Source organism: Punica granatum, chromosome 2 (assembly GCF_007655135.1).
Source record: "Punica granatum isolate Tunisia-2019 chromosome 2, ASM765513v2, whole genome shotgun sequence".
Lineage (NCBI taxonomy): Eukaryota > Viridiplantae > Streptophyta > Magnoliopsida > Myrtales > Lythraceae > Punica > Punica granatum.
This window is the reverse complement of record NC_045128.1, coordinates 11,230,605-11,257,840: the sequence shown is the minus strand read 5'-3', so window position 1 is coordinate 11,257,840 and position 27,236 is coordinate 11,230,605. Positions and strand designations below refer to the sequence as shown.

General features: G+C 36.6%; 2 protein-coding genes across 2 annotated transcripts; one reads left to right on the top strand and one right to left on the bottom strand.

Annotated features, from left to right (window-relative positions):
- The first annotated feature begins 13,448 nt into the window (after positions 1–13,448).
- Positions 13,449–15,393, top strand: LOC116194488 (E3 ubiquitin-protein ligase ATL42-like). Its single transcript, XM_031523295.1, has one exon. It carries the CDS (start codon positions 13,575–13,577, stop codon positions 14,970–14,972), a length of 1,398 nt encoding a protein of 465 aa, XP_031379155.1. The 5' UTR covers positions 13,449–13,574; the 3' UTR covers positions 14,973–15,393.
- Positions 15,394–22,104: 6,711 nt separating this feature from the next.
- LOC116193648 (antifungal protein ginkbilobin-like protein) lies at positions 22,105–22,515 on the bottom strand. Its single transcript, XM_031522389.1, has one exon. The coding sequence runs from the start codon at positions 22,513–22,515 to the stop codon at positions 22,105–22,107; it is 411 nt and encodes a 136-aa protein (XP_031378249.1).
- Between the last annotated feature and the right edge of the window lie 4,721 nt (positions 22,516–27,236).

Below are 27,236 nucleotides of genomic sequence, written 5' to 3'. Positions count from 1 at the left end.
CGGCTGGAGCTGGTTGCTAGGCACAGAACGACGGTCAAGCGCGGCGGCTCCAGGTGGCCAGGGACTCTTTAGAGGTGGCCGCAGGTGGCTCGAGGCGTCACCAACCTGATCTGACTCGAGAATGAAAGAAAAGGTCCGTGAGAGTAAAAATGAAACCCGAATGAGAAAGGAGAGTCGGAGAATGGTTGTGGCGACGGACACGGTGGCACCCGATTCCTAGGAAGCTTCCGGCGGTCTGCTAGAGGTTGCTCACGGGCCAGGAACGACTAGGTTGACCTGCCTGGCTGACAAGAATCGAGAAACCCGAGAGAAAGTTAAAGAGTGATAGGGCGAGTTCGGGTCCATTGAACTGAGAGGTGGCCAGAGAGAGTTGAGGGAGTTGAGTGAGCTGAGGGTGTTGGTTGCAAGGTTGTGAGTTGAAGGGCGTGAGTAGGTGAGAGAGTCGAGTTGAAAGTGAGAGTCCGGAGTGAGTGTGTGGGCAGTGAGTGAGTGTCCAGGGAGATCGAAGAGCTGAGCTTGGGACAATGAGGATATTCTGAGCTGAGGGGTATTGGAAAGGAGCTGAGGGAGTGGGCAAGGAGCTGAGGGAGTTCGCTGGTCAGTTTTTAGAGAGAGAGTGAGAGAGTGAGAGAGATCAGAGAGAGAGAGCCCGATAGAGAGTGAGAGCCTAAGAGGGAGATGGGTTGGTTTTGAGTGGGAGTTTTCGTGCCATAAAGGGTTAGAGATGGAGAGAAGAGTCTCAGAGAGTGTCAAAAGGGCAGAGATGGCGTGAGAGAGGGCTGTTGTAGGGAGGAAGTGACAAGGGAGTGACAGGACGGAAGAAGAGGAGGTCGGGGCAAGTTGCTGGCTCGGTTCTGCAGGAGAAGCAGAGGGAGAGGAAGGAGAAGAGGAGCAGGAGGCAATTGGTGATGGAAGGGAAGGCGTGTGCCTAGAAGAAGCAGAGGAAGGAGAAGAACTAGAAGCGGAGAAGGTGGGATGGGGGATGTCTCGGCTTTGTAGGAGTTGCAGTGGGGGAGGCGGCAGCAAGGTCGAGCAGAGGAGGCCGTATGGACACGAATGGGGAAGGATGATGGAAAAGTGGCAAGGAGGCTTTCCTGCTCAAGTCTGTCTTACTGGGCTTAGTGAAGGAGCAGGAGGGGACAGTCCAGGGAGAACAGAGAAGGAAGAAGAAAAGAGAAGAAGAAAGAGAGAGAAAAAAATTTGCAAGTTTGGTCAGGGAGCAGACAGGGCGGAAGGGGAGAGAGAAAGAAGGAAGAAAAAAGGAAAAGAGCAAAGAGAAAGAAATGGGAAAGAACTGAAAAAGGAAGGTGGGAAGGAACGATGAAATGGGAGTCAAACGATCTGTTTGACTTTTTTTAATTAGATTTTAAACTTTTCAATTTGACGACCCTGATGGTTTCCCCTTTTCTTTTTCTTTTTTAATAGATTTTAAAATTTGAATTTGATGCATGTAAAGACTAAAATTCTCGTCTTTTCAATTGAATATCTGAAAAATGGTCTGGGACTACCATCTTGCTCAAAAATAATTAGGGGATCAATGTTGTGCGGAAAAAATATTTTTTGGCCTCGAGTTTTGTTCTGGATTCTAAATTGAAGTTGATGCACGTGAAATTCAAAGACGCCCCATAGAGTATTTTTTATGAAAAATTGTAAAATTGGCGTTAAATTAAGAAAATACCCCATTTTCAAAAATCATGAATGCTCGAGTAATTAGCCAAAAATACTTCCTCCAATTGATGACGAAATGACAATTTTACCCCTGGAGCTGGTGGACTAAAACGGAGTGCTGACATGCACGTGACGGTGAACCCTCTTTTGATGGCTTATTCAATTGTTTTGAATTCTCCTATACGGAGTGGAAGCAAAGCATACGGAAGTTGTTAAAGAAATGGAAATATCAGAACATAGTCGAGCAACTACCATAGCTAATGTCAAACACTCAAACACGAAGTTATAATAGGGGGAAAAAAAAATCCCACGTGCTTAATTCAAATCCCCCGCAATGTCCACCAACCAGTGACGTCTCATGTCTTCTGGCATCACCATAAACCCCTCCGATTGTACGGAACGTCGAAAGCTCTGAAGTACGCAACCAATTGCCGCTGTGTCACCTCCCTCGGCATCTTCATCTCATTGAGCACAGCTAGGCACTCCTCGACAGTAGGAAGATCGGCCTTCTGTGAACAGTTGACGGACTTGCTCCTCTTTGACGTGGCCATCGATTTGGTCTGTGAACGGAAGTTCTCACCAATCAAGTCAGCTACATCCATCAACTTGTCCTTGTCGGACTTCTTTGCCTTCCTACGTTTTCCGAGCTTCAGTGGGTGTTCCACTGGCATGGGTGAGCCGGCAGGGCTGTCACCGTGGCTAATTGTCATTTTATAAATTCCTACTCATTTAATGTCATCGGTGTAGATTATCACCAAAATTTAATTATGCAAGTGCTAGGATAAACCATGAAGTTCTCACTGAATAGTGGAACAACCAATCATGGGGATTGGAGATGGCACTCTGTCAGTCACTCGTTTTGGTACCTCAAAATAATTTTCTTTTTCTTTTTCCCGATAAGGGCCTCAAATAAGTTAGGGTACGGAAAGAACCCCCCATGCATCTGACGCAAGGTGCTCGAAGGAATTCCCCCCAGAGGCTTGAAGATAATAAAATGGGAGAATTAGATGTAAGATGGATGAAAAATGTTATATTTGTGAGAACTTCTTGATTATTCTATTTTCGGTTGTATATCTCATTTCATTCTATTTGGGTAGATTATCATTCTAGGAGTTAATTATTATTTGCTAATTAATGCCATGAATAATGGGATTCAAATTTAGTAAAGTCAATATTAGTATGAGTCTTGGGATATATATGATTTTAATTATTTTTTCATCCTTACTATTCTTCCCTCCGCCTATCCTTAATTAAACATTAACTACGTTTTTGAAACACATATAATAAATTCATACCTTTATTATTTTTTAAGCACCTATTAATATTATTCTCATATTAATTGTATTAATATTTTTGTCCCTAATATTTAGTTACCCCAAATAAACAAATACTATAAATCTGAGTTTCTTTTGGCATATTTCACCCTACAACAGATATTTTAAATTTTTTATTGCATATCAAATATCATGGCAATTTAACAGCTAGTACGATATTTTGCAAAATATTTCACAACGCAACACATGGTCAATGAGTGCATGGAAAGCTGACGAGGTGCAATGTTTTGAGGCCCAGGTACTTGCGTTTCACTATTTATGCTACTCCCATTTCACTCATGTCGTGATATTTGCTAGTTGTGAAAACAACCAAATTATCATGTTATACAGTGACATTTGCCAAAAAAGAAAGAAAACACTGAGAGGATGGGCAGTCGACGGTTGGGACCTCAATTGTAGCCATCGCCTAATCAATCAAGTTCGCCTGTGACCTCGATTTGGAGAGCGTAGGGGGAGTATCCTATCGAGGACCCCATGGCCAGATTTGAGAGAATCCCAACCACCTACTGATGCAAATCGTAGCACGACTTCAAGGAATCCAGTTCAAGTTCCAATTGGACCGATTACGTGAGCACGAGCAAAGAAGTTTAAAAATAAACTCAACAGCCTGATTCAAGAGGTTTGGGCTCAAGCAAATTCGTGGAGGCCCATTGGACATGAATTACGTGATCAACAAAGATCCATTAACATGATTCAAATTATAGAAGATTTCGGGCAAGGCTAAATTCAGCAAGTGTTTGAGGAAGCTTCTAGAATATTTGATGATCAAGAAAAGATATCATCAGATTTGTTTAAAGTTTAAATCTCATGGAGATATTCTCGGGATATTTAGATTTCATATCTTTATAGATTATGTCATATCTCTATCGATATTTTAGGTTTTATTTTCTTTATCTATAGGAGGAGATATGGCAAAATTAGGATTACTTTATGTCTATATATATTCATCTTGGTGAATTTTAATAGGAAGGAACATTCATAAAATTGTGAGAGTATTCTCTTTGGTTCTTGAAGAACTAATTCGAACTTATCGGAAACTTCCGTGGCGTTCATCATCGACTTATCAAACGGCTTTCCACCACCATTTGTGGCGTCTTCCTATATACCGAGGTTCTTATTTCACAATAAACAACGAGTTGAGGTCAGTAATACCAAAGTTCTTGTTTATGTTGTAAACAACGGATCGAGGGTTTGTCAATCAAATCTGATCGTGGAACGATCTTGGGTTCCTTTAGTTGTCGGGTCTCGTCATTCTTGGCAGGAATCGCATCACCTACCAATCAGGGTAACCTGTGGCAGCAAAGGTCACCGATGAACTCAATTGTTGGGATGGTGGCCTCAATCGGGGCCGCATCCACTAACCACCCCTCCTCCTAGGGTTTCCTTTTCTTTTGGTAAATTTTCACCATAAAATACAATAAATTTAGCCTTTTTCACCTCATAAAATATCGTTATACGTAAGCATGGGGGCCTAAAATATTGTGCCATTGGCCCATGTTAGCTTTTTGTTTATTCACTGAGGGAAAATTAACGGTGTGCTGTGCGGTGAAAATTTTTCAAAATATCGTGTCTTGCAATGAAACTATCACGATATGTGCTATGCTGTAAAAAAATTCAAAATATCATGTTATATGATGAAATTTATCCCTTCTTATTTTATGCTAAATATAAGCCAACTAAGTTAAAATTATACTAAATGAAGGGGATCATGGAAGCTTACTCATATGTTCCAAAATCTCTCGAGACAGACCAAGCACTAGCAGCCTGGTTTGGGCCTTACTCAGGCCCATAAATTTGAGCTAACTGAGCTCCCAAAACCCAAATAGCAGAAGAGGCTTGATCTGTCATGCTGATATATATTATTCTCCGCCGTTTGATTTTGACGCACCGAACAAAAAAAAAACTCGGTTACTCACAATACATATGGACCTTCGAGATCCCCGGAGGGTTTTAGAGCATCTGCAACAATGAAGCCCAATTCGAGGGACAATTGCCAAGTCGGAGGGCCCCACATGGTGCTACCTCACTCGAATTGTCCCCAAGTAAAAATTGTCCATCTCTACATTGTTGCATTTGTGGCTCTACATGTTTTTTTAAATAAATTTATTACATGTTTATTAAATAATTTTAATTATTTCTAATTATGTAATTTAATTTCGGATTAAAAAATAAATCTTTTTTAATTTTCAAAAGTTAAAATTTTTAGGTCTTTGAAAAATATGCTTTTTTTGTTTTAGAGTTTACTTTTAATTCTACTCCTTTTAACTCCACTTATCTTCAATTCAATAATACAATTATTACTTTTCCCTTTTTCTTCAATTTTTTAACCATTCAATTCAATTTTAATACAAAATTCTCTTGACTATTCTTTCTTTTTTTCACAATTCAATAACACAATCATTACAACCCAATTAAATATATATATATATAGAAAAAAGTTAGAATAGAGTTGAGCTTAACTTAATTCTAATCCCAAACAAGGCATTGAAATTGTAACTAATTCGGTTTGAATTAAAATATTATATTAATTGATTAACAACAACATACACACATAAAACATGACATTAGAAATTTAAAATGACATTGCGAAATTGAAATTTAAGAATTACATGTATTTAGGCTTAATTTTCGCGACTTGTGCTGCATGAATCTCTCATTGTTCTTCAGTCATGGTATAGGTGTCCGCTATCACGATCGCATAATCATTCTCCCTTTCCTTCTCCTTGTTGAAATCCTCGATGAGAGATAGTCTCCTAGCGACTTGCATTTTCAATTTATCATATCTATCCGAGGTGCCCGAGGTTTTGCTTTTCCCCTTAGCCTTCCTTTTGGCTGCTTTGTTGCCTTGTGGATGAACTGGAGACTCCACAGCATTGCCGACAGGGTATGTCTATTCCGGATTTGAAGATGATGAGTATTGCCCGGACGCAATTGTCTTTGTTCTCTTGGATTCTCCGCTATTAGTGGTAATATAATTTGCCCATTTTGGATTATCCTTGAAAATATTCCAATGCCTCTCAAAACTATTTTTCTTACCCTCCGATCTTCGACCATATTCTGCATGCACCACCGCTCTGACGTCGTCATCGTTCATATTGCTCCTACTATTTCCCAACCCCTATTCCATACAGCCACCAAATTTTGACATCGTTAATTGATCTATTGCCATTGTTTCTTCAGTGCAGTAACACTCCAGTTCATCAAATTGGGGCGTCGCTTTGTTTGCAATAATGCTTAATTTGATTCCAATAACAATCGGCCTTTAGGTCGATACTGACCTTACCATTGAGATGTTCAAGTATGCACCTATGAGGACCTCGTCTTGTTCCCAACTCCAGTGTTGGTTCGATATCTGACACGTCTCCCACGATCCTTCCCACCATCTTCGATGTCATCGTCAATGTTAGTATCCCATCGTGGCTGGACTTTTGAGAAATTGGTGAACTCATAGGGGTTTAGGCAGATTGCTCACATGACCCCCAGAGATTAGTGAATTCCAATCCCAAACCACCAAATGCTTGAAATGGCCTCGAGGATGTGCTAGCATTCCGATGGGGACTTGAAATTCAAAGATTTGTGGATTTTGGTTGGATGGATAATAAGGAACTTGAGAATAAGAATGATTTAAGTTCGGGTGACTTGGATTTTGGGGATAATATGGATGAAGAAGGAAATTTGGATTTTGAGAAGAATGGTTTTGAAGCCATTTGATAATAGCATTGATATTCATTTCATGTGGATCCATCTTGAAATTGAGAGGAGAAAGAAGAAGGAAGTTTATGTCTGAAAGATGTCAGGTATTTAAACAAATGAAAGTCCAATTGCATATATTAAGAAAAAATTACTTTTCCAATTAAAAAAATAAATTAATTGCAATTTTAAAAAAAAAAAGCCAAAGAGCCGTCAAGGGCTCTTGGATGTTTAAAAAAGAGAGGCGAACCTTTCAAAATAAATAAATAAATAAAGGGGAATGGGGTGGTGGGCCATGCCTGCCACCTGGCGCACTCTTGTTAGAGCGCGCAAAGTGTACCGAGTCGAGAGACATATCTTCGTCCTCCCACAATGGAGGGACAAAATCTGTGATGGCCTAGTTGCCATGTTGTAATGAGTATCGAAGCGAAAAATTCTTGATTACCAAGTGAAAAGCATGCGCCAGTAGGGTAAATCATCTTTTATTATCCTTCTTCTTCTTTTTTGTTTTTTTTTGTTTGCATCTATTCCTTTGATTATCTTATTGGTTTCATTTTTCATCCAATCCAATCTAATTTTCTCATAATTTTAGTCATATATTCAACATTACACGTTTTTTGCCCATCGTATCTATTTATAATATGTAAAAGCTATATTTACCAACTCTCAGCTCGTGGTTGCATGTAGGGAGAGTCGTGAAATCCCCAATTACTAACTCTCAGCTCATGATTAGATATCTTCTCAATTGCTCGGATAATTAATTTTTTCGAAAAGAAATTCATGTATTGGAATATTTCAATTTTAATATAATCATAACAATTAATTTTATATTGAAAACCCCGAATAAGTATTAAAAATTCTTTATAAAACTATTTTTTATTTTCTAATAAATATTGAAAGTTTTTTTTAATATAATCCAATCTCGAGAAGTTAAATAATTTATATATATATATATATCAAATAATTATATTTCATTAATTTCTCTAATCAATCACATAATGCGCGGACTGCGCCTAGTTATTACTTAATTTTTCGTCAAAGTTACTAACATGGTATTTTTAAAATTTAAAAAAAAATTATAAAATGGAAAAAAGAAGGACTAGCATTGGAGCTAGAGAGAACGGCAATGAGAGCCCAATGTTGGACATAACCTCACAAGCGAAGTAGCCAGCAACCCTTGGTTCTTTGCTCATCTATATAAATAATAAAAGCTCAAGCAACGCCTCAGAATGTGCCACGTAGGATGGAGCATCCTTTTGGTTGTGGGACTTTCCGAGTCACCACTTGACGTGATGTCGCATTGCCATATCGATCTATATCCCTGCAACAAAAAGTATGCCCTTATTCCCATATTTTCATATCTCCTCTCCTTTACAATAAAAAGTATGCCTTTAATCCCATAGTTTCATAATTCCCAAACTAGCCCCTTCCCCGTTCCCAACGTTTCGCTCGCCCGCCGCTTTCTTCCTCCCCGCTCCAAAATTTGAGGAGGAGGGTATCACAGAGCAAAGTAGTTGCAACTTTTGTGGGGAGGTGGAAAGTGTGGAACATGTGCTGCTGCTTTGTGATTGGACGATGTATATTTGCTTTGCTGTATGTGCAATCAAGATAGGAAAAAGGGCTATAACCTCCCGAGACAGATGGCTCATGGATTTGCTATGGAAAAAAAAAAAGCTCAATGGTTCTGGCAGGAAGGAAATATGCTCTGCGATGGCCCTTGTAATGTGGATGGAAGGAGAGATGTGATACCTTGTTCAAGAAAGGAAAGCCTGACGTGCAAGCTGCCTCTGTAGAATATCCGAAACTATCAGCTATGAATATTAACTAAAAAAGGACCAAGAAGTCACAAAGGAAGCCAGTACAAAAGCCTCTATACAATTGACAAAGACCTGACAATGGATTTGTCAAACTCAATTGTGACGGGGCTTTAGATGCTTGGAGTTCGTAATCTGGAATTGTTGTAGTGGCCAGGGACTCTGATGGGATTTTGATTGACGGAGCAAGGAGATTGTTATATGGTGATGCGGCTGAAACAATGGAGGCTCTAGCTATCTGAGAAGGAGTGGAGCTAGCGATGACGACGAATCAATGGAGGTATGTTACCCTGAAACGGATTCTGAGGTGGTTTTCAGGTGTCTTCAATGCAACAAGGGAAAAGTTCCATGGAAGATCAAGAATCTGATGAATGACACCAGAAGCGGCAAGAGTAAATTCACAGATTTGGCCAAGTCTTGTAAGTAGGTAAGCTAATAGGTGTGCAGATTATACTATTGCACATGCTTTAAGAAGGAGACGTGCTTAGATGTTTGGGTTTCCTTACCCCCATCTCCTTTAATGATTCTGTTAGATGAGGATTGTAACTGTGTAAATGAGAGGTGAGGGATGACGAATGTAAACTGTGAAGTTGCTTATAATGACACTCATGGTTAAAGCATAAATAAAGTCGAGAGTTTTGGCCTATTTATATATGTGTACCCCGATAATAGTGTAACACTAACGCAAATAACGCACGTGCTATAACACTAGTAAGACAAAGAATTGAATTCATAAAAAGTTTTATTAAAATGAAAAAATGTCTTAAATTATATATTTATGATTACATTTATAATATATTGAATTTTATTATTTAATATATTGTCGTCAGTCATGCAATAATACATGATGGTATATTATTCATTATTACTTTTTTGTCTTATAAATAAATTAAAATATATTCATTGATGAATTTTTTTAATAAGAGAGATAATATATTTTGAAAGTGGATTAAGTACTGAGATCCCCAACATATAAAGATTACATATTACATACATAAAATGCTATTATAAAATGTTATAATAGTGATTTTGTAAATTATCGAACAATTCTAGCATGCCCGTATGAATGGCCCGTTCAACTAGTATATTCAATTTCAAGAGAGAGAGTAAGGATCAGATCGGTACGCTAAATAATGAACGACCTTGCCTGAAACAACCCCAGCCAACGTTGACCAGGCGAAGTTGTTGGGAAATAACATAAAATAATTACAAAATACAAGCAACAGAAACTCCACTTTTGGATTTCAAATAAAACCACTGGTTAATTCAATTTAACTCTATTTTTTTTCAAATTCAATAATATAATTATCACTGTTTTATCTTTTCTGATATTTAATAATAAATTTATCATCTACTTTCTCATATATATATATATATATATATATATATATATATATATATTCTCTCATATCAATATATTTATCAACGTTTGTAACCATTGTACAAAATAGAGTTGAGTTGGATTACTATCCAACTTGAAAAATAAATGCACCCGACATCCGAATTCAAAGTTGTGAAAATAGCACCGCACAACACAAGGTACGAATATTTTCGCAAACCTAACACAATTCTTTATGAATTAGATGTATAAGCCTGATGTTTCAGTTTTGCTCCAAATCTCTTATGCTGCGACTCTAAAATAATTTTTCTAAAAAAAAGTAAAGAAACAACCTTGTTGGGGTGGATGCTTGCCAAGACGCCAGCGAGCCCAAAGGTTGCCGTTGAGCTAATTCCGATGCATGGTGGTCTCGCTGATGACACCATGAGCCGGCGGCCAACACCTGAGGGCAATGGCCTAGAGCGGGTGGATTTTTTTATTCTAATAAAAATATTATATATATAAATTTGGGTCCACAATACCTTATCAATGTGTTACGTCAAAATTTTTCGTCACGCTGCTAATTTATACCGAAAATTTGTAAGTGCGCTAGAATTGACATAATATTAAAATCATATGCATACATTGGCAATTTTGACATAAAGTTTGAAATCTCGTGCCGTGGGACGATATATTTTTCCTTTATATTTTGAACGTAAATTGTAAAGAAAATTGTTGTCAGAATTGCAGTGCATGCGCAGGTTCTCAATCATTAACTAGCTGAAGGCAAACCAACTTGGTGGATATGAATATTTAAAGTGCAACGAAAGGAAAAAGAAACTATTTGGTGGATACGAATATTTCAATTTGCTGTAATCATTTAATAACAAGTAATATTCACGATAGTACATACACTCTAACTCATTTCATAATTGGCATTTTTTTTTAAAAGAAGCTAAATTGTTTACGTATGTGCTTTGCTCATCTTTAGCTGGAATGAGTGTGAATTGATGTAATCGTAGATAAATATAGACAAATGTGTATAATTTTTTTCGGTGGTTTCATTTGTTTATTTTCGTCTACAAAAGTTGCAAGAGAATCCACCGCAACCAACGAAAAGTGAAGACTAAAAAATTTATGAAATTCCGATCGTTCACTCATAATTTCACTGATTATTTTAATACTACCACATTGAATTTGCTCTACAAAATGTAAGACGACGCAATAATCCGTGCATGTTGGAAGAAAAGAGAAAAAAAAAAAGAAACCAAAAAGGCATATGACAATATAAAGAAATTAAATATAAGACAGACAATAGAGATATCAGAGAGTGGCGGCCATAAGCTAAACTACATGGAATTCTTATTCTGAATGACTCAATGAAATATATGAAAATAATTTGTCTATTTATAGGCTCGGTAAAGTAAAGAAACTAGGAAATAAATGATATTCATATGTCAACATTATATCAAATGGGATATTAAAAATCCTAGCATTATCGACAAACCTAATATATCGAAACAATCTTATTCCACATTATTCTATTTACCTAACTGACCAGTCAACTTATCTAGCTATGAGATCAATTATCGTAGAATGGACAATAATATATATACTTCAAAGATGCTTTTCCACTCTGTTGCGTGTGAGAAATCACCAATAGAGAATTGCAGTAAACAGATGAATATGTGTTCAATAACGTGACCAATGTAAGATAACTTTTGCTAATTAATACAATGTCATAAGTCTGTTCAATAAAGTGACCAATGTGCCATAACTTTTGCTAATTATAACAGTCTCATAAGTCTTTCTTTAGCTCATTGTAATAATATTATAATGCAATAATACTTACCAAGAGATTTTGGATTTAATTCTCTCCAGCAGAACTTTCCATGCATTATGACAATTTTTCTTATGGGCGCAAAATCTTTCCTAATTCAAGATGATTTAGTGGATTTTATACAAATTCAGTCCGAGCGTAAAATGTTGAAAGATCGCATGGGACGAGAAAATAGCGGCAACTGCCGGTCATATGGCCATTCGTGTAGCTTTTAGTTCTGGTGCATGAAGCGTCACTTTACTTAGCCATGTGGTCAGACTCTCAAACTCGTTTACACATTACAATTCATAATCTCGTATGGTCCGGATGATGCAATTTTGATAGTACGTAGACATAGGTTTAAATTATTGTAAGAAGATGTTGATTTGATTGTTATCTATTAGCAACCGAACTGCAGGAAAGGTAGAGAAGTCTGACTCGTATATAACAGATGTCCGAACAGGTATCAAATAATTCCACAAATGGGTTGAGGAGCAGGATCACCTACCTTCATGCCAAGGCTAGAATTGATCCAAAGCTTTGACTTTTTTTGCTTAATTTAAATGACATCAAAGTTTGACTTTTTGATAATGCCGGGCCAAGTATTAAGGGCTTTGACAGTTGACAATGGATTCTCTGGTGATGTTCTCCAAATTTAATATAACATGACCAAAGTGATAAAAGAGAAATTTTGGAATACAAAGGCAATCAGCTGCATAATTTTTCATTTGCTTGTAGGACAAGAATACTTCTCGGACGTTGAAACACTTTTGCGGGGAAACTAGCACGCACAAAATTTATTAAAATCAGTAGTCATACTTAGCGTTGTTTGATACTACACAAACTCTTAAAAACGTACTCTAATAGCTCTTAATTGTATAATGGATGTTTCTATTGATTTCCTAATGTATGGGATTTCTAAACGGAATTCTCAACGGTACCTCCAGGATTGCGGACCCTAGAATTACCTGAATGATCTAAGAAAAGTTCGAATACATAACTCAGGAAATGCATATCGGCTTCATTTATTTTTGAATAACTTATATAAAGTTGAATTAATTAAGTTGTCACATTAGGGGAGCAGTTATATGCACGTAACATCTCATATGGAGCACAATAACAAATCTAATCTTCATGACCTCAGAAAAATTTTTGATATAGCAAATGCGATTTGGACATAATTAAAAGGGTTCGTTTTACTTTTCTGGGGTCCATCATAATTCAGAAAGATGACATTATTATTATTAATAAAAACGAAAATTTTACTGATAATGCCCAGAAAATTGACTTCCAATCCCGATCCCGATTGATAAATAAACTCAATTAAGCACCTCCACGGCTCCACCTCTACGCCACTCCTCTCACCTCCGGATAGAACTATTCAATCAACCATGACACAAGAAAGAGAAACACAATTAGACAATAGAAAAACATTTTAAATATAATTAATTTCTTTGTTTAATCCATCGTATGTGGACACAAAAACCCAGAGAATAAACAGGCAAAAACCTTTGAAGAATCAGTTTTTCTTCTCTTTTTTTTTCTGTTTTTTAGTGCCAACAATTTCAAAAATATTTCACAGAAAGACATGTCAAAGTCACGAAAATGTAATTTAGTGACAAATGGAGCTATAAGTTGGCGAAATTTATCTGTAGTGTAGGGATTCACGAAACTTGCTGAAAACACTTCATGATCATGATCAAATCGATAATTAAACAGAGATTACAGATTAATCTCGACCAATGAGGTGAGAGTAGCTCGTAGCTTCACCGGGAAATAAAAGAAAGACATGTTCTGATGGTCTCACATGCTTCTTCTATATATAAGGAGCCGACCCATAGAAGTAACCTCCCCTTGAAAACTGATATATTGTTGTCTTCCCAGCAAGACCCACATTTTTCCATGCCAAGATTTCTGTCCTGTGAAAAGACATGAACCAAATTAGACATATTGTCTCTCTCATTCCTCCAGTTTTTCTACTGATCATCCTTAATCTCGATTTACTTGATCATCGTGCTCTTGTTCGGGCTCAGCTCAGACGGTATTCTCCGTCGCCGAACGATGCAGAGTCCAACTTCCAACCGAGCTTAGCAGTCGTTATAGGGATTCTCACCATCATGTTCGCCCTCACCTTCATCCTCCTCATCTACGCCAAGTTCTGCCACCGGGGCAGGTGGGTCCGTGATTCCTACGCAGGTAACAACAACAATAACAATGCTTTCACGAGGTCCAGGCGGTTTTCGGGGATTAACAAGACCGTGATCGAGTCCCTTCCTTTCTTCCGGTTCTCCTCCCTCCGTGGTTCCCGCGCTGGGCTTGAGTGCGCGGTCTGCCTGTCAAAGTTCGAGGACATAGAGATCCTCCGGCTCCTGCCCAAGTGCAAGCACGCATTTCACATTGACTGCATCGACCATTGGCTTGAGCGGCACTCCACCTGCCCCATCTGCCGCCATCGGGTAAGCCCAGATGACCCAAGCATCTTTGCCTACTCCAATAGCATGCGACTGCTTAACTCGAGCCACTCGGAGAGGATTCAGGATCCAAACAGCCTCGAGATCTTCATTGAACGAGAGGAGGAAAACACGAACGGGAACGGATCTTCATCAAGATTTAACGTCGGGATAGAAAGTAGTTTCCGTAAACTCTTCAAGGGTTCAAACAACAAGAACAGTAGCAATGACAAGGATGAGGAGAGCTTGATCAACCAAGAAGAAGCCAATCAAAAGATGTTGCACAAGTTCAAGCATAGGATTGTTGTGTCTGATGTTGTGTTCCAGAATCGATGGAGCAACGTGAGCTCCTCTGACTTGATGTTCTTAAACTCCGAGATGCTTAATGCATTCTCGAGCGACCGGTTCTCAGCCCTGGAACCTTTCGAGGGGAACACCAACATGACAGCCGATCACAGGGTTGAGAATGACAGAAATCAAATAGGGAGGATCAAGGAGGAGATGGACAGGAAGAGGCTGTTTGAGAGCAAGTTGAGCTCAATCAATAAAACCGGCCTAATCTCGGGTCCTTCTACGAGGCCAGTAGCTGACACTGGGAATCAGTTATCGCCCACAAATGGTTCGAATATCATTTCTGATGTGGTAAAGAGGTCACAGTCGGAGATCACAGCGGTCTCGAGGTTTGGGGATTCGAATATAGGGAAGAGTGGGAGATACAGTGGAGGGAATAGAAAGGAGGACAGGAGGAGGCAGCTTTGGCTCCCAATTGCAAGAAGAACAGTTCAGTGGTTTGCTAACAGGGAGCGACGGTCTCGCTCACATCAGGACTCTCCGGATGTTAACACAATGAGGCAGACACCCGATTCGATTGCTGTGTAAATCCTCCTTTCTCACGACACATACCGGTAGCAGCAAAGCCTGAACTTTCAGACTGGCTTTTCGGTTATGCGATCTATACCAATGCTTAGATTTGTCCTAGTTCCTTTTTGCCCGAAATACATACATTTTTCTACTCCATATTTTGTCGATTACAGAATACGAGCTTTGATCTTCATTTCACCTTTTAAATTAACCGTTTATCCTCTGTAAAATTTCTACTAGACCAATAAGTGGTTGGGTTTGCACCCGGTCCAAAAACTTGCTAGTAAGACCACAGCCATATGGATATTGATGATGTAGCGGCTCATGGGAAGAACGGAGGAGCAGACGCAGAAGTGATTAGTGATCAGTAAATTATTTATTTGTAAGAATAATTTTCTCATAAATTCACAATCTGCGCTGATGAATGATTTTGATCCAATCTTTCTCTGCCTAGGACTATTTATGATCATATTTCCTTTCTGATTTTATTTAATTTAATCAAGTTAGCAGAGGTTTCCAGCCCCCTTCCGTCCCTCCATTGATGAATTATTAGCAAATTATTCGTAGGAATAAAGTAATAGAGCTGAGGAGACAAGAGGCTGTGGCCACCCTGTTTATTAGAAGATAACTTGTTGAATCTTCCTTCTTCCTTTTTCCCCCCAAATTTGATTCCATTTTTGTACCCTATCGTTTCAATTTTTCTTATTTGATTACAAGAGATCCTCATACTTTAGTAAATTAAAAGGAAATTAAGAAATAGAATTCACAAAAAAAGAGAGAGAAATAAAAGGGTATCAAACTAGCATTAATTCGAATCGAACATGCAACATCTTAATTGACAATCGATAGTGTATGATTATGTGCCACTGCATTTATACTCTTTTTCTTCTATCCTTTTTCATTCTTGGTCGATTTGATCTTATGCGGAAATAATAGGCTATATCTAGTTGCACAATTAAGGCAGGACGAAATCTCGAGTCTTCACTAATAAGCCGCTTGAAAGGATAGATGTGATATTTATAATTTGTAATAGCGTACCAAAGAATAATACCACCGCGAGTTGTTAATCTCACGTTAAAGAGAAATTTCCAATAATATAAAATGATTGATCTTACCCTCTTGTGAACTCAAATATTTCAAATTATAGGCCTAGTGAATTATGGGGAAAATGCAAAGTTAGTGTCTCGCTTTCCCGCTAATTCGCTGTCCCCACATAAATCTATCACTGGCGTAAGAAACCTAATCCGCTGTCCCGACCGACTAATTAATTGATTAAACTGGCGTAAGCGATCTGTGAGAGAATCGTCGTTTTTTCTTTTTTATGTCTTTTGCTTGAGGAATCCGTGCATTACCTGTTGCATGTTTTACGCATGTAATTTCCCACAACTTATCAGCTCTATTATAAAACTATAAGGCGCCGTTCATTTAAAAATTCATTGGGTGTTTGTCCCTTAAGAATACTTCCTAAATAATAAATGTAAAAGAATTCTGGTCAAAATATTTTTACATAATTCTCTGAACAAATCTCAAAGACTCGGCCGAGGCACTTGGTAGCCGGCCCGGTAATATAAGTCGTTATAATAATTGGATTTTTTTTATTGCATAAATTAGGTATACAACTATGATTTTTCACATTTATATCAAAACATAAACTTTCAATTAGGTCGCAGATTTATTGCACCACATATTTTTCTGATTTTAGTTGATGTGCCATTAGTATTAAATGTATTCTAGCCGACGTGGCTTTTTCACCTCATAAAAAAATCAAACAATAAAAATTTAAAATATAATAAAAATAAAGAAAATATTTAAAAATTAAATAAAAAAGTAAGGAAAAAATTTTATCCCAAAAAAAAAAGAAGCTGGACTGGCTGGGGGCTCGCCGATTTTTTGGTCAGAAGTGCAGCCTGGAATTTATACATTTTGGTTGGTGTGCTCCACTTGGGTAAATGCGTCTTTTGATTTCTTGTGAAAATGCAATTATATGTGAGAAATATCCACGACAGAAAAGTTTTACTACTTATTTCTTTCGAAAATAATTTGTCGAATCTTTCTTTTTTTTTCTTTTGAAAAAATTTAATTCCATTATTATGCTCGATTCACTCATTCTTAGTCGATTTGAACTTATGCAAATTTAAAATATTTAAGGAATCAATTTCATATCTGCATTATCAATTAATATAGTATTGCACAATTAGGCAGGAAGAAATCTCGAGTCTTCACGACCAGGCCACTTGAAATGATTGATGGGATATTTATAGTTTGTAATAGCCATACCAAAGAGTGAGTTGTTAAACTCAAATAAAAAAGAAATTTCTAAAATATAAGACGATCTTTTTTTTTTTAGGAAATAAGATGATTGATCTCATCATCTGATGAACTCGAACTTTAGAATTGGACGTCTGTCCTACCCATTATAGACTTAGTGAAATATGGGGAAGATTCAAAGTCAGTGTCTGATTTCATACTAATTCGCTGTCCCCAAATAAATATATTGCTGGCATAAGAAACCTAATCTGCTGTCCCGACCGACTAATTAATTGATTAAACTCGCGTAAGCGATCGATGAGAGATTTGTCCTTTTTCTTCTTTGTGTCTTGTGCCTGAGGAATCCGTGCATTATCTTTTGCACGTTTTACGCAAGTAATTTCCCACAACTTGTCAGCTACATTATAAAACTATGTTGCATCATTCATTTCAGGGTTAATCATCTAAAAAATCACAACTTTTGCATTATAAAACTATGTTGTATCATTCATTTCAGGGTTAATCATCTAAAAAATCACAACTTTTGCACTTTTTATTAAATATACCACGAGATTTATAAAATAATACAGAAAGACACGACATTTACATTTTTTTTAAATATAGCACAATCTTTGAAGAATGGCACAGAAAGATAAAACATTTGCACTTTTTCTTAAATGTAGTACGACCTTTAAAAAATGGCATAGAAAGGCACGGCCTTCGAGTTTAACTGCGATTCTAGCATGTTAAAAAAGAAGATCGTACCTGAAGGCCGTGCCTTCCTGTGCCATTTTTTAAAGGTCGAGCTACATTAAAGAAAAAGTGCAAAGGTCGTGTCTTTTTGTACTACTCTTCAAAGGTCATACTATATTGAGAAACAAATGCAAATGTCCTATATTTAGAAGAAAAAAAATGTAAAGATCGTGCTGTATTTAGAAAAAAATATAAAGATCATACATTTTTATACTATTTTTTAAAGGTGGTGCTATATTTAAAAAGAAAAGTGTAACGGTCATACTTTTTTAGGTGATTAATCATTTATTTAATAACCTCATAATGTTTCTCCCTGAATAATTCTTCTCTAAATAATAAATATAAAAAAATTAAGGATTGGAGGAAAAGTTTTATATAATTCTCCAAAAAAATCTCGAAAGCGCGCCACTCGTATAGTCGATAATAGTGGTTGTTATAAATTGGATTTCTTATTGCGTATTTTACGTATAATACAATCTCTTATCCTGATCCTTAACTGACGTGCCTTTAGTATTATTTATAGGTATCTAGCTGATGTGGCATTTCCACCTTTATCAAAGTATAAAGAAAAAACAAAAGTATTAAAAAATACTCAAAATTAAAGGAGAAGAGCTTTCAGAAAAAAGTTAAAGCATTAGGGCTCATTGCCGAGATGGTGGACTAGCAGCCCCCATCGCAGCAAAAGAGGTTACTGACGACCTCAAAAGGCATTGGCAACCTTAGAAGGTGCCGATAACCTCATCCCCGGCGGAAGGGGAATGGTCGTCAGTGAGGCACCCACCCCTACAATTTTGCTTGAGACTTGGACTTTAGTCTCGTGCAAAATCACAGGGTAGGGGCCTCCTCGGCGACCCCCTCCTCTTGATATGAGGCCGCCGCCAACCTTGTCTCGAGGGTTGAGTGGCTCTAGCATGGCATCTCCCACTGTCCCACAAACATGATTTTTAGGCCTCCGCCCTGACTAGAAAATTCTATTAGTCTCTGTACCTGGGGCCCATCTTGATTGGAGTCGTCACTACATTGTGTCATTGGTCGATGAGCCACCTAAATCACCTAAGGAGACAAGATACTAACAACTTAAGGATTTAAAGTTAACTCGGTCTTTGAACCAAAGAACTAGATCCGGGAATTTCATTACGAGATTAGAAGTTTGCAAACTAATAACCCACCATTTCGGTACCCTCCTGAGCTCCTATTGATTTCTAATACTTTTTTATTATAAGTCCAATTTATCCTAAAGTCTACAGTCATGATTAGGAGTTTATATAAGAAAGAATAAAAGATTACATGGCTTTCCGCACGAGACATACTTACCTATACATCCTCATACATACATACATCACATGGGCCACACCTTCGGGTCTACATTCATCATGCGCCATACATTCAGGCCAAATCATTGGTGGGCTATACATTCAGGTCAAATATTGACCAATGAGCCTACTAAGCAAGCCTAGAGCCCAAAGAGACACACAATGGATCTAAGGCTCGTAACCAATGAAATTCTAGCCATTTTTCTAAGTCTACTTATTTTATTGGACTTTTGACCTTTTATTCTGGGATTCTTTATTTACAAGTCCTATGTACATGATTTTGCCAATTATTCCCAAAAAAATCTGCAAAAATCCTACTCTCGAGGTCCGAGGACCTTCCATTTAACCTTAGACTTGACACATGAATTTTCCTTTCATCCCACGATTTTCAATGTTTGAATTTACTTGATTAAACATTTTAATATTGATTTATCAATTTCTCCACAAGAATTGGATTTAAATTCTATTAATCATCGATTAATCAAATTGAGGGACTTTAACCGGTTAAATCGATCCCAGGTCCTAATGACCCACCCTCAAGGCCACGAAGACCTTCCCAAGACACCGAAGACCCTTAATTGATATCTCTTAAACCTTAATCCCATGTAATTAAACCCAATTTTCATGATCATTGCACAATTGGACTTCAATTGTAATTTGACCAATTTTGACTCGATTATTCCTTCACATGCATACACGGCCACATTCATAAATATACAGAGAATGGTCATTTACATTAATCAAGCCCAAGGACATTCAATTAAATTCAAATTAGACATCATGGTTATGAGCCTCTGCGAAACTATTGCAGCAAGCATTCAAATTATTAACGTAGGTCGAGAGTAATAAGTGCAGGACGAACTCTGTCTATACAGTTTCTCAAAATATATAATAAAAAAAAGTTAATCATCAAAAAGAAAATATTTGAATTTTGCACTTTTTGTTGAATTTAACACGAACTATTTTCTTTTGCATTGAATTTATCAACTATCGACTTGATATAATATTTAGTACAATAACGCTTTCTCTGTCAACTTCAACGGGATTTTTAGACATAGAACTTAATAGTGCCACTCGGCTCATGGATGCTGACCAAGTGGATCCCAAAAATTTAAAAAGGAATTTTAAAAAAAATGAAATCCCCAATGTGAAGGGAGATGAGGAAGGACTCGCTGTATGGGCCTTGGCAGCGGCCACAATTAGGCGATCTCAGCTATCGTCGACAAGTTGTCGTCAGCAAACGGACCAAAGCGGTGGTGGTCTTCAGGGAGGTCTCCACCACTCCAAATTAAAAAAAAAAAAAAAAACGTATCGTGAAAGGGAAAGGGAGAGTAAAGAGTGTCGTGTGCGGGCCTCGCTAGCTGATACAATTGTTCATGTGGGCCGTTGGCACCACTGTGCACCAGAGGCCTTGATTGGGCGGGCTTGGTGATTGCTAGCGAGGCCACAATGCAGACACCCCTCCTCTTCCTCCGCTTAAGGTTTTGACATTCATTTTTCTAAAAGATAATTATATTTTTCCTGCCAATTTGGTTGTTTTAGTTTCGTGAGCCATGTAACACTGTTAAGTTCCACATCAAAAAATCACATTAAAATCGACGGGAAAAGTGGTTTCTAGTGAATATGTTATCAAATTGATAATTGATGAATTCATGCAAAAATAAAAAAAATATTAATAATAATAATTATTATTATTATTCATGAAGAAATTGATGAAAAGTACAATTTTTTTTTGATAATTAACCCTAAAATATGCTATGTCCAGTTCCGATGATACCCCAGCCAAGATTATGGCCGTCAGGACTAGGAGCCATATTGCAGAGAAGTTTCTTGAGGGCAAGCAGGTTCATGTGTATAAAATGAAAAAGGCCGTAAAGAGGCAAAATAATTGAAACACTCGAGACTGAAAATTAATATAAGTCAAACAAGGGAAAGAGGCTAAAAGGTAGGAAGATGATCAATAAATTATTAATTTATTTATCAATGATGCAGCTCAATGATTCAAAAAATGATTTTATAAAATAAGCGATTGGACCATATAGTTCCCTTAAATGTAGGCAAACTTGTAAACAAATGAACAAATCTAGATAAAAGTTGAGGGAAAAAAATTTTTGAGATAACTTGTCTGTCCATAGCAATCATCATTTGTCTAGACAGATCAACTAGGGTACCTGCTACCTTTCGCAAGCCAGATTTAAAAACTCTTCAGAAAAAAAAAAAGAAGGGCCAGATCTAAAAACACTAGACAAAATGGGGAATTTTTTTTGTTTAAAAAATGTGAAGATAAAAGAAAACAATAGTTTCCGCACGTGGGAAGAGATTTCCCACTTGCAACCTAAAATTTGACAAAAGAAATCATTGCATATATCTTAATTTGTATATATCTAGTATTTCTATATGAAATTCGTTCGATTTTTCTCTATTAAAGTTGAAAAAAAAAAGTGCTTTTCACGAAATAATCAAATAACTATTCTCAGACCGGATATTTGGCTCCATGGTTCAATAGGGTCATCTACTAGCTAGTGTCAGAAGGGGAAAGCTAAAAAATTGTAAAAATTGAAAGGAAAAAAAAACTGAGAATCAGGGGGGAAAATAAAAAAACTCCCCGTTGGTCCTTTTCTAATGTAATACAAAAAGTATGCTCATATACTTTATTTGTAACTTATCGAGGATACATCATCATATCGTTAAAGCGCACAAGCACATACATGAATTGATACCACGGGGATTTGATAATTGCTCTGTGTGTGCCCAAGCTCAATACATTGAACATGAAAAAGACTTGGCTTCCGGGGAGTTATGTAATATCATTTCTTACGGTAGGTCGAGTTTAAGGATCAATCCTCAAAATCATAAATTTCAAACCTAAATCTACACTCACGGAGATGAACTTGAGCCCCCATGGTCCGTTTGGGACAGTCATCATCGGATAGCCACTGGTAAGCGCTAAGTAGGCACAAATGGCAGTCTTCTTTCAAGAGTTCTCCGTTGCATGCTGCATGGCCATAGACAATATGGTCGGAAGACGAAGACTTCTCGTAATGATTGAAGCCAGCATTTGGGGTGATTCCTATTAATCGCTTCAGGACAGAGTGCTTATTGTTAATCCAGCGCATATCCGAAAATTCTTGACCATTGCAGATTTTGGACAGCAGTGTATAATCTGCTTCACCGGCGGAATATTTGGTACAATTGGAGATACAAAGTAGCCCGATTGCAATTATTGCAGCTCTTAGGAGAGCATCCATAGTGAACTTTCTTCTTTCTTGACTGGTCGTTTCAATCTCTTTGAGTTTGAGGAAACTTCTAAGTATGGAAACAAATATATATACGAAGGAGAACCATTTTGATCCAATCTGATATTTATTGGGATTTGCTCCAACTTTTGGCTTTTCTATGTAGTATTTGGCAGGAAAATACATATATAGTGACCTTGACTAATATATATATCTATATATAGCATTGTATGATATTGGACAATCATTGGGTTTTTAATACTTTTGCCGCTCCTTTTTATTTATTCATTTTAATAATTTAATTTAGGGTAAATTACGCTATTTTCTCTTGAGGTTATTTTCTTAAATAACACTTACTCCTATTTCTAAGAACAATTGACATTCTAAACATTTTACTGTGTTGACCAACATCGTTAAAACATCCCGGATAATATTCTGTTAACTTTTATTGACCTGTCCTTTTATTCTCTTTGAGCCTGAGGACAATTTAAGTATGAGAACAGAACCACTTTGATCCAACCTGATTTTCATTGGGATTTGCTCCAACTACTGTTTTGTTTCGTTTAACATTTCAAAGCATTTTTTTTTTGGCTTTTCTATCCAGCGGATTTGTCAGGTGAATACATATATAGTGACATTAACTAAAATATTACATTTATATATAATATATCTCTAAAACATGTAACATTGTATGATTTTGGACATTCATGGGGAGTTTTAATATTTTACAACTTATTTTTATTTTGTTTATTTTTATAATTTAATTTAGGATAAATTACACTCCCCTCTATTGAGATTCTATTGAATAATACTTGTCACATTCCTAAGCAAAATTGACATTCCCCTTCCTTGAGATTTTATCAAATGACACTTAGCCCATTCCGAGGAAAAATTGACACTTCCTCTATTTGACTGTGTTGATAACACCATCAAAATATCATGTTAATTTTTTATAATTATTTTTTTAAAAATCAAATAATAGAAATAATCTCTCAGAGAGGTTGTCAGTGATCACTGGGGGCTCATTAGCACCATCATTCCCCTCGGCGAGGCCCACAACTTACATTATATTTGTTTTATTATTATTATTATTATTATTATTTAAAATAATTATAAAAGTTAACAAAATATTCTAATAGTATTAGTCAACATAACCAAATAGGAAAAAATGTCATTTTTCCTAAGAATGGGATTAAGTGTCATTTGAGAAAATTTCAAGGGTGGGGAATGTAATTTACCATTGGGGTTTATAATATTATATATTTTATTCAATTTTTAATGATTAAGAAAAAGGAAACTTTGTCATTACTAATTTTTGTTTATTAGGCATGATAAAAAAAGTTTTTTTTTGTTTTTTTTGTGTGAATTGTTATTATTTTACTTTAATATATTATATATCTTATGAATATTTTAATAAAACAAAAATAAGAAATCTTATGATAGGCATAAATTAGAAAATGAATGAATTCAATTCATATGAAAGGAAAAAGGATATATGCTTTTCTTCTTGTCCTTTTGCAGAAAATTTTCCATCCCATCTTCATTAATTCATTGAGATCATAGCCACTAATTCTTTGTATGTACTATTCTACAATTTAATAAAAACTTTTATTTTGCTTTTGATATTATTTTTCTTGTTAATTTGATTGTTGATACTTGATATTCTCAACTGCTGCTTATTCTGTTTTGTTACTATTTATTGCCAAGCTTCTACTGTTGCCAGGGAAAAAGAAAACCAAGGAATTCACACCTATTAATTAAGAAAAGTTAGACCTCTTATTACTAGACTAGTCACGCGGATTTTTCGGTTTTCAGTTCAAATTTGTTTTATTTTATATATTTATTGATATTGTCATGTTTACAAAAAGATATAAAATAAATAATCTCCTAGAAAACATCCAATTAAATTAATACATCATGAAAATTGCAAATTATTTATGAAAATGTGTAGAAAGGAAAAGTCGAGGTATATATTGATGAAGAGACTTGAAAGGACAATCAACCACAAGTTGAGTATTTGTTCAAAATGCTTCTGTCAAAGACTCATCACAAGGGAGAATTCCATTATCGTAGTTCGAATTAATATATACAAGAAAGCGGGTGACAAATCCAAAACTAAAAGATTTGTCTAAGAATGATGAATTCCTTTTAATAAGTTTTTGGCCATAAAAATTAAATGCAATAAAATGAAGGGTCACTTTTTAATTATTTTTTGGACATATAAACTAAATGCAAGAAAATCAAGGGTCAATTACTCTGATGCTTTGAAAGCTCTCAAAGTGCTAATGTGACACGTTTTTGTTACACGAATAGAGGCATCCTACTGCACAATCCCAAGGAGTCAAAATTCGATACCTATAATAGATTCTAACTAATTATTGAACTAACCGTTTGGTTCATGTAAATTGAGAGGGGAATCGGAATCGGAATGGATCATTCCAATTGTCGATGTTTGTTCGAATGGAACTAGAAATATGCAAGGGAATCGATTCCGGGTTTTAGGGTTTGCAGAAGGGGAATCAAAATATTTTTTAAGTAAAATTTTGCTCAAAAAATTTAATTGAATAATAAAATGAAATTTTATGATTGGTCAAGAATGGAAAGATTTTTCTAATCAACAAACATTGTCAGCCACAATGTCGCGCTTTATATAATTTGTTTATATATTTTGAAAAAATTACGGAACAATATTGCAGTACTTTCTATGAAGTTTGACTGAACTTTTGTTCTAATTTTTTTTCTTAATATCATGTTATTGAATAAATTCGGTATGATATAAGAACTTCTTTATTCTTTGTGTATGTTATATGAATAATTATTGAGCCGCACCCGCATGAATACTTGTTAGTTGTTCACTTGAAATATTACAAATAATTATTGTACATTGAAATTTGATTTCGATTCCGTAGGCAATGAAACAATTAGAAGCAAATGGAATTGAATTTTGATTACTTATTAAACCACACAAAAATAAAAATTGTCATTCCATTTCTAATTCCGTCCCATTCCACCTCATTTCGTTTCCCGTGATTGCACCATAGATATTCGCACTCCGCATACATGGCTTGGATGGTTGTGGAAATCTAATATTTTATAATATTATCAAGTATATATAGAAGGCTCCTCCGTCGTCTTGTATTCAAATTTTTATGTAATATGCCTTCATAATGATAAATTTTATTCCACACAACACACAAATTTCAACTAGTAATTATATAATTTAAGATTAACGTGGATCTCTCATTTTTTTTCTACCTAGATATAATAGATGCCATATAAATAGAAATGGTTGCAATAACGAGTTTTGATATCCATTTGTTGGGAATTATATTCTCACATGGAAAAAATAAAAGAATAACCATGAATTTATAGGCCCAATAGCTTATATGCACAATGGATGTTTTACATGGTATAAGAGCTCAAGCTACAGGAATGCTCACCCACGCACGTGTGCACATCGATGCTACGTCAGGCCCAGTATGTCTGAGTGCAGCCAAGAGTGCACCTTGTGTAAGTCCTCCCTTTCCCAAGTACAGAAGATGAGTTCGACTCGATGTCAGTTATTGAGGGCGGGTGTTTAAGGGCACATGACAACGTGTAGGCAGAAATAGATCACATGTTGCACGTGAGGGCGGGTGTTGGGAATTATAATTTCACATGAAAAAAAATGAAAGAATAACCATAGGCTTATATGATATTTGAAGACCATCATTTATCAGCTTGAACTTTTAAGTGAAAGTGACCCTAAGCTTGTATAAGCCCAATGAAAATTTAATATGGAATCAGAACGAGTTAAGCTTTCACGCTCCTGTGAGAGGACTCATACCACGCTGGACCCGATTATGGAATTCGTGGCTAGTGAAGTCCGAGTCCGGAAGTGGAAACCCGACATGTAGTTGGTTTGACCCCTCTCCCAAGTGTGGAAGAGGAAACCCATCTCAAGGTAGTTAATGCCCGAGTCCGAAAGAGATGAGAGCCTGGTTCGAGGTACGTTGTTGATGGCGGGTGTTTAAGTGTTCACATGCACGTGAGGGCGGGAGTTGAGTAAGATTGTCCCATGTGGGAAAATTTAAGAGAAATTGCTTCATGTAGAATCATGTAATCCCACTATCGGCGCCGGCTAGTTGAATCTTTTACGAGCTCGGCGCTGCCAGGCGTGCTAGGTGATATGATCCAGCTAGAGGACCCTTCGCACGGGCATGTGGAAGCATTCCAGGATGACGGGGAATGGCATGAAGTCGAGCATTGGGACATGCACGTGCTAGCTGGACCAAGAAAAAGAGCACGAGCCAAGCAAATTGAACTAGCCATGCAAAGGATGTTATTGCATGTCCATGGAGGAGTAGTCGAGCTCTTGGGCGGGCTGCATGTGGAACAAGAAGACACGACCGTTCATATCCTAAAAATCTATTTAGAAGATGATCTCAGATCAAAAAGCTGAATTCAGTTGCTTTTCAATTACTTTGGCCTATTTCATTTTGGGCTCATTACACTTAGGATTTATTTTAGCCAAGCTCATTAGCTCATTTAGGTTATCAACTAGTATCTCTCTATAAATAGGCATTTGGCCTCCCTAGAAAAGATATCAATTTTCATTCCACTTTGTGAGAGAGATTTTCTCTGAACTGTTCTTCAGCAACTTCGCCGATATTGCAAGTGTGATGACTTGTGATTCCCGACATTTATAATATTGGTTTCTAGCTCCTTATAGCTAGCGAGTCAATATTCCGTAT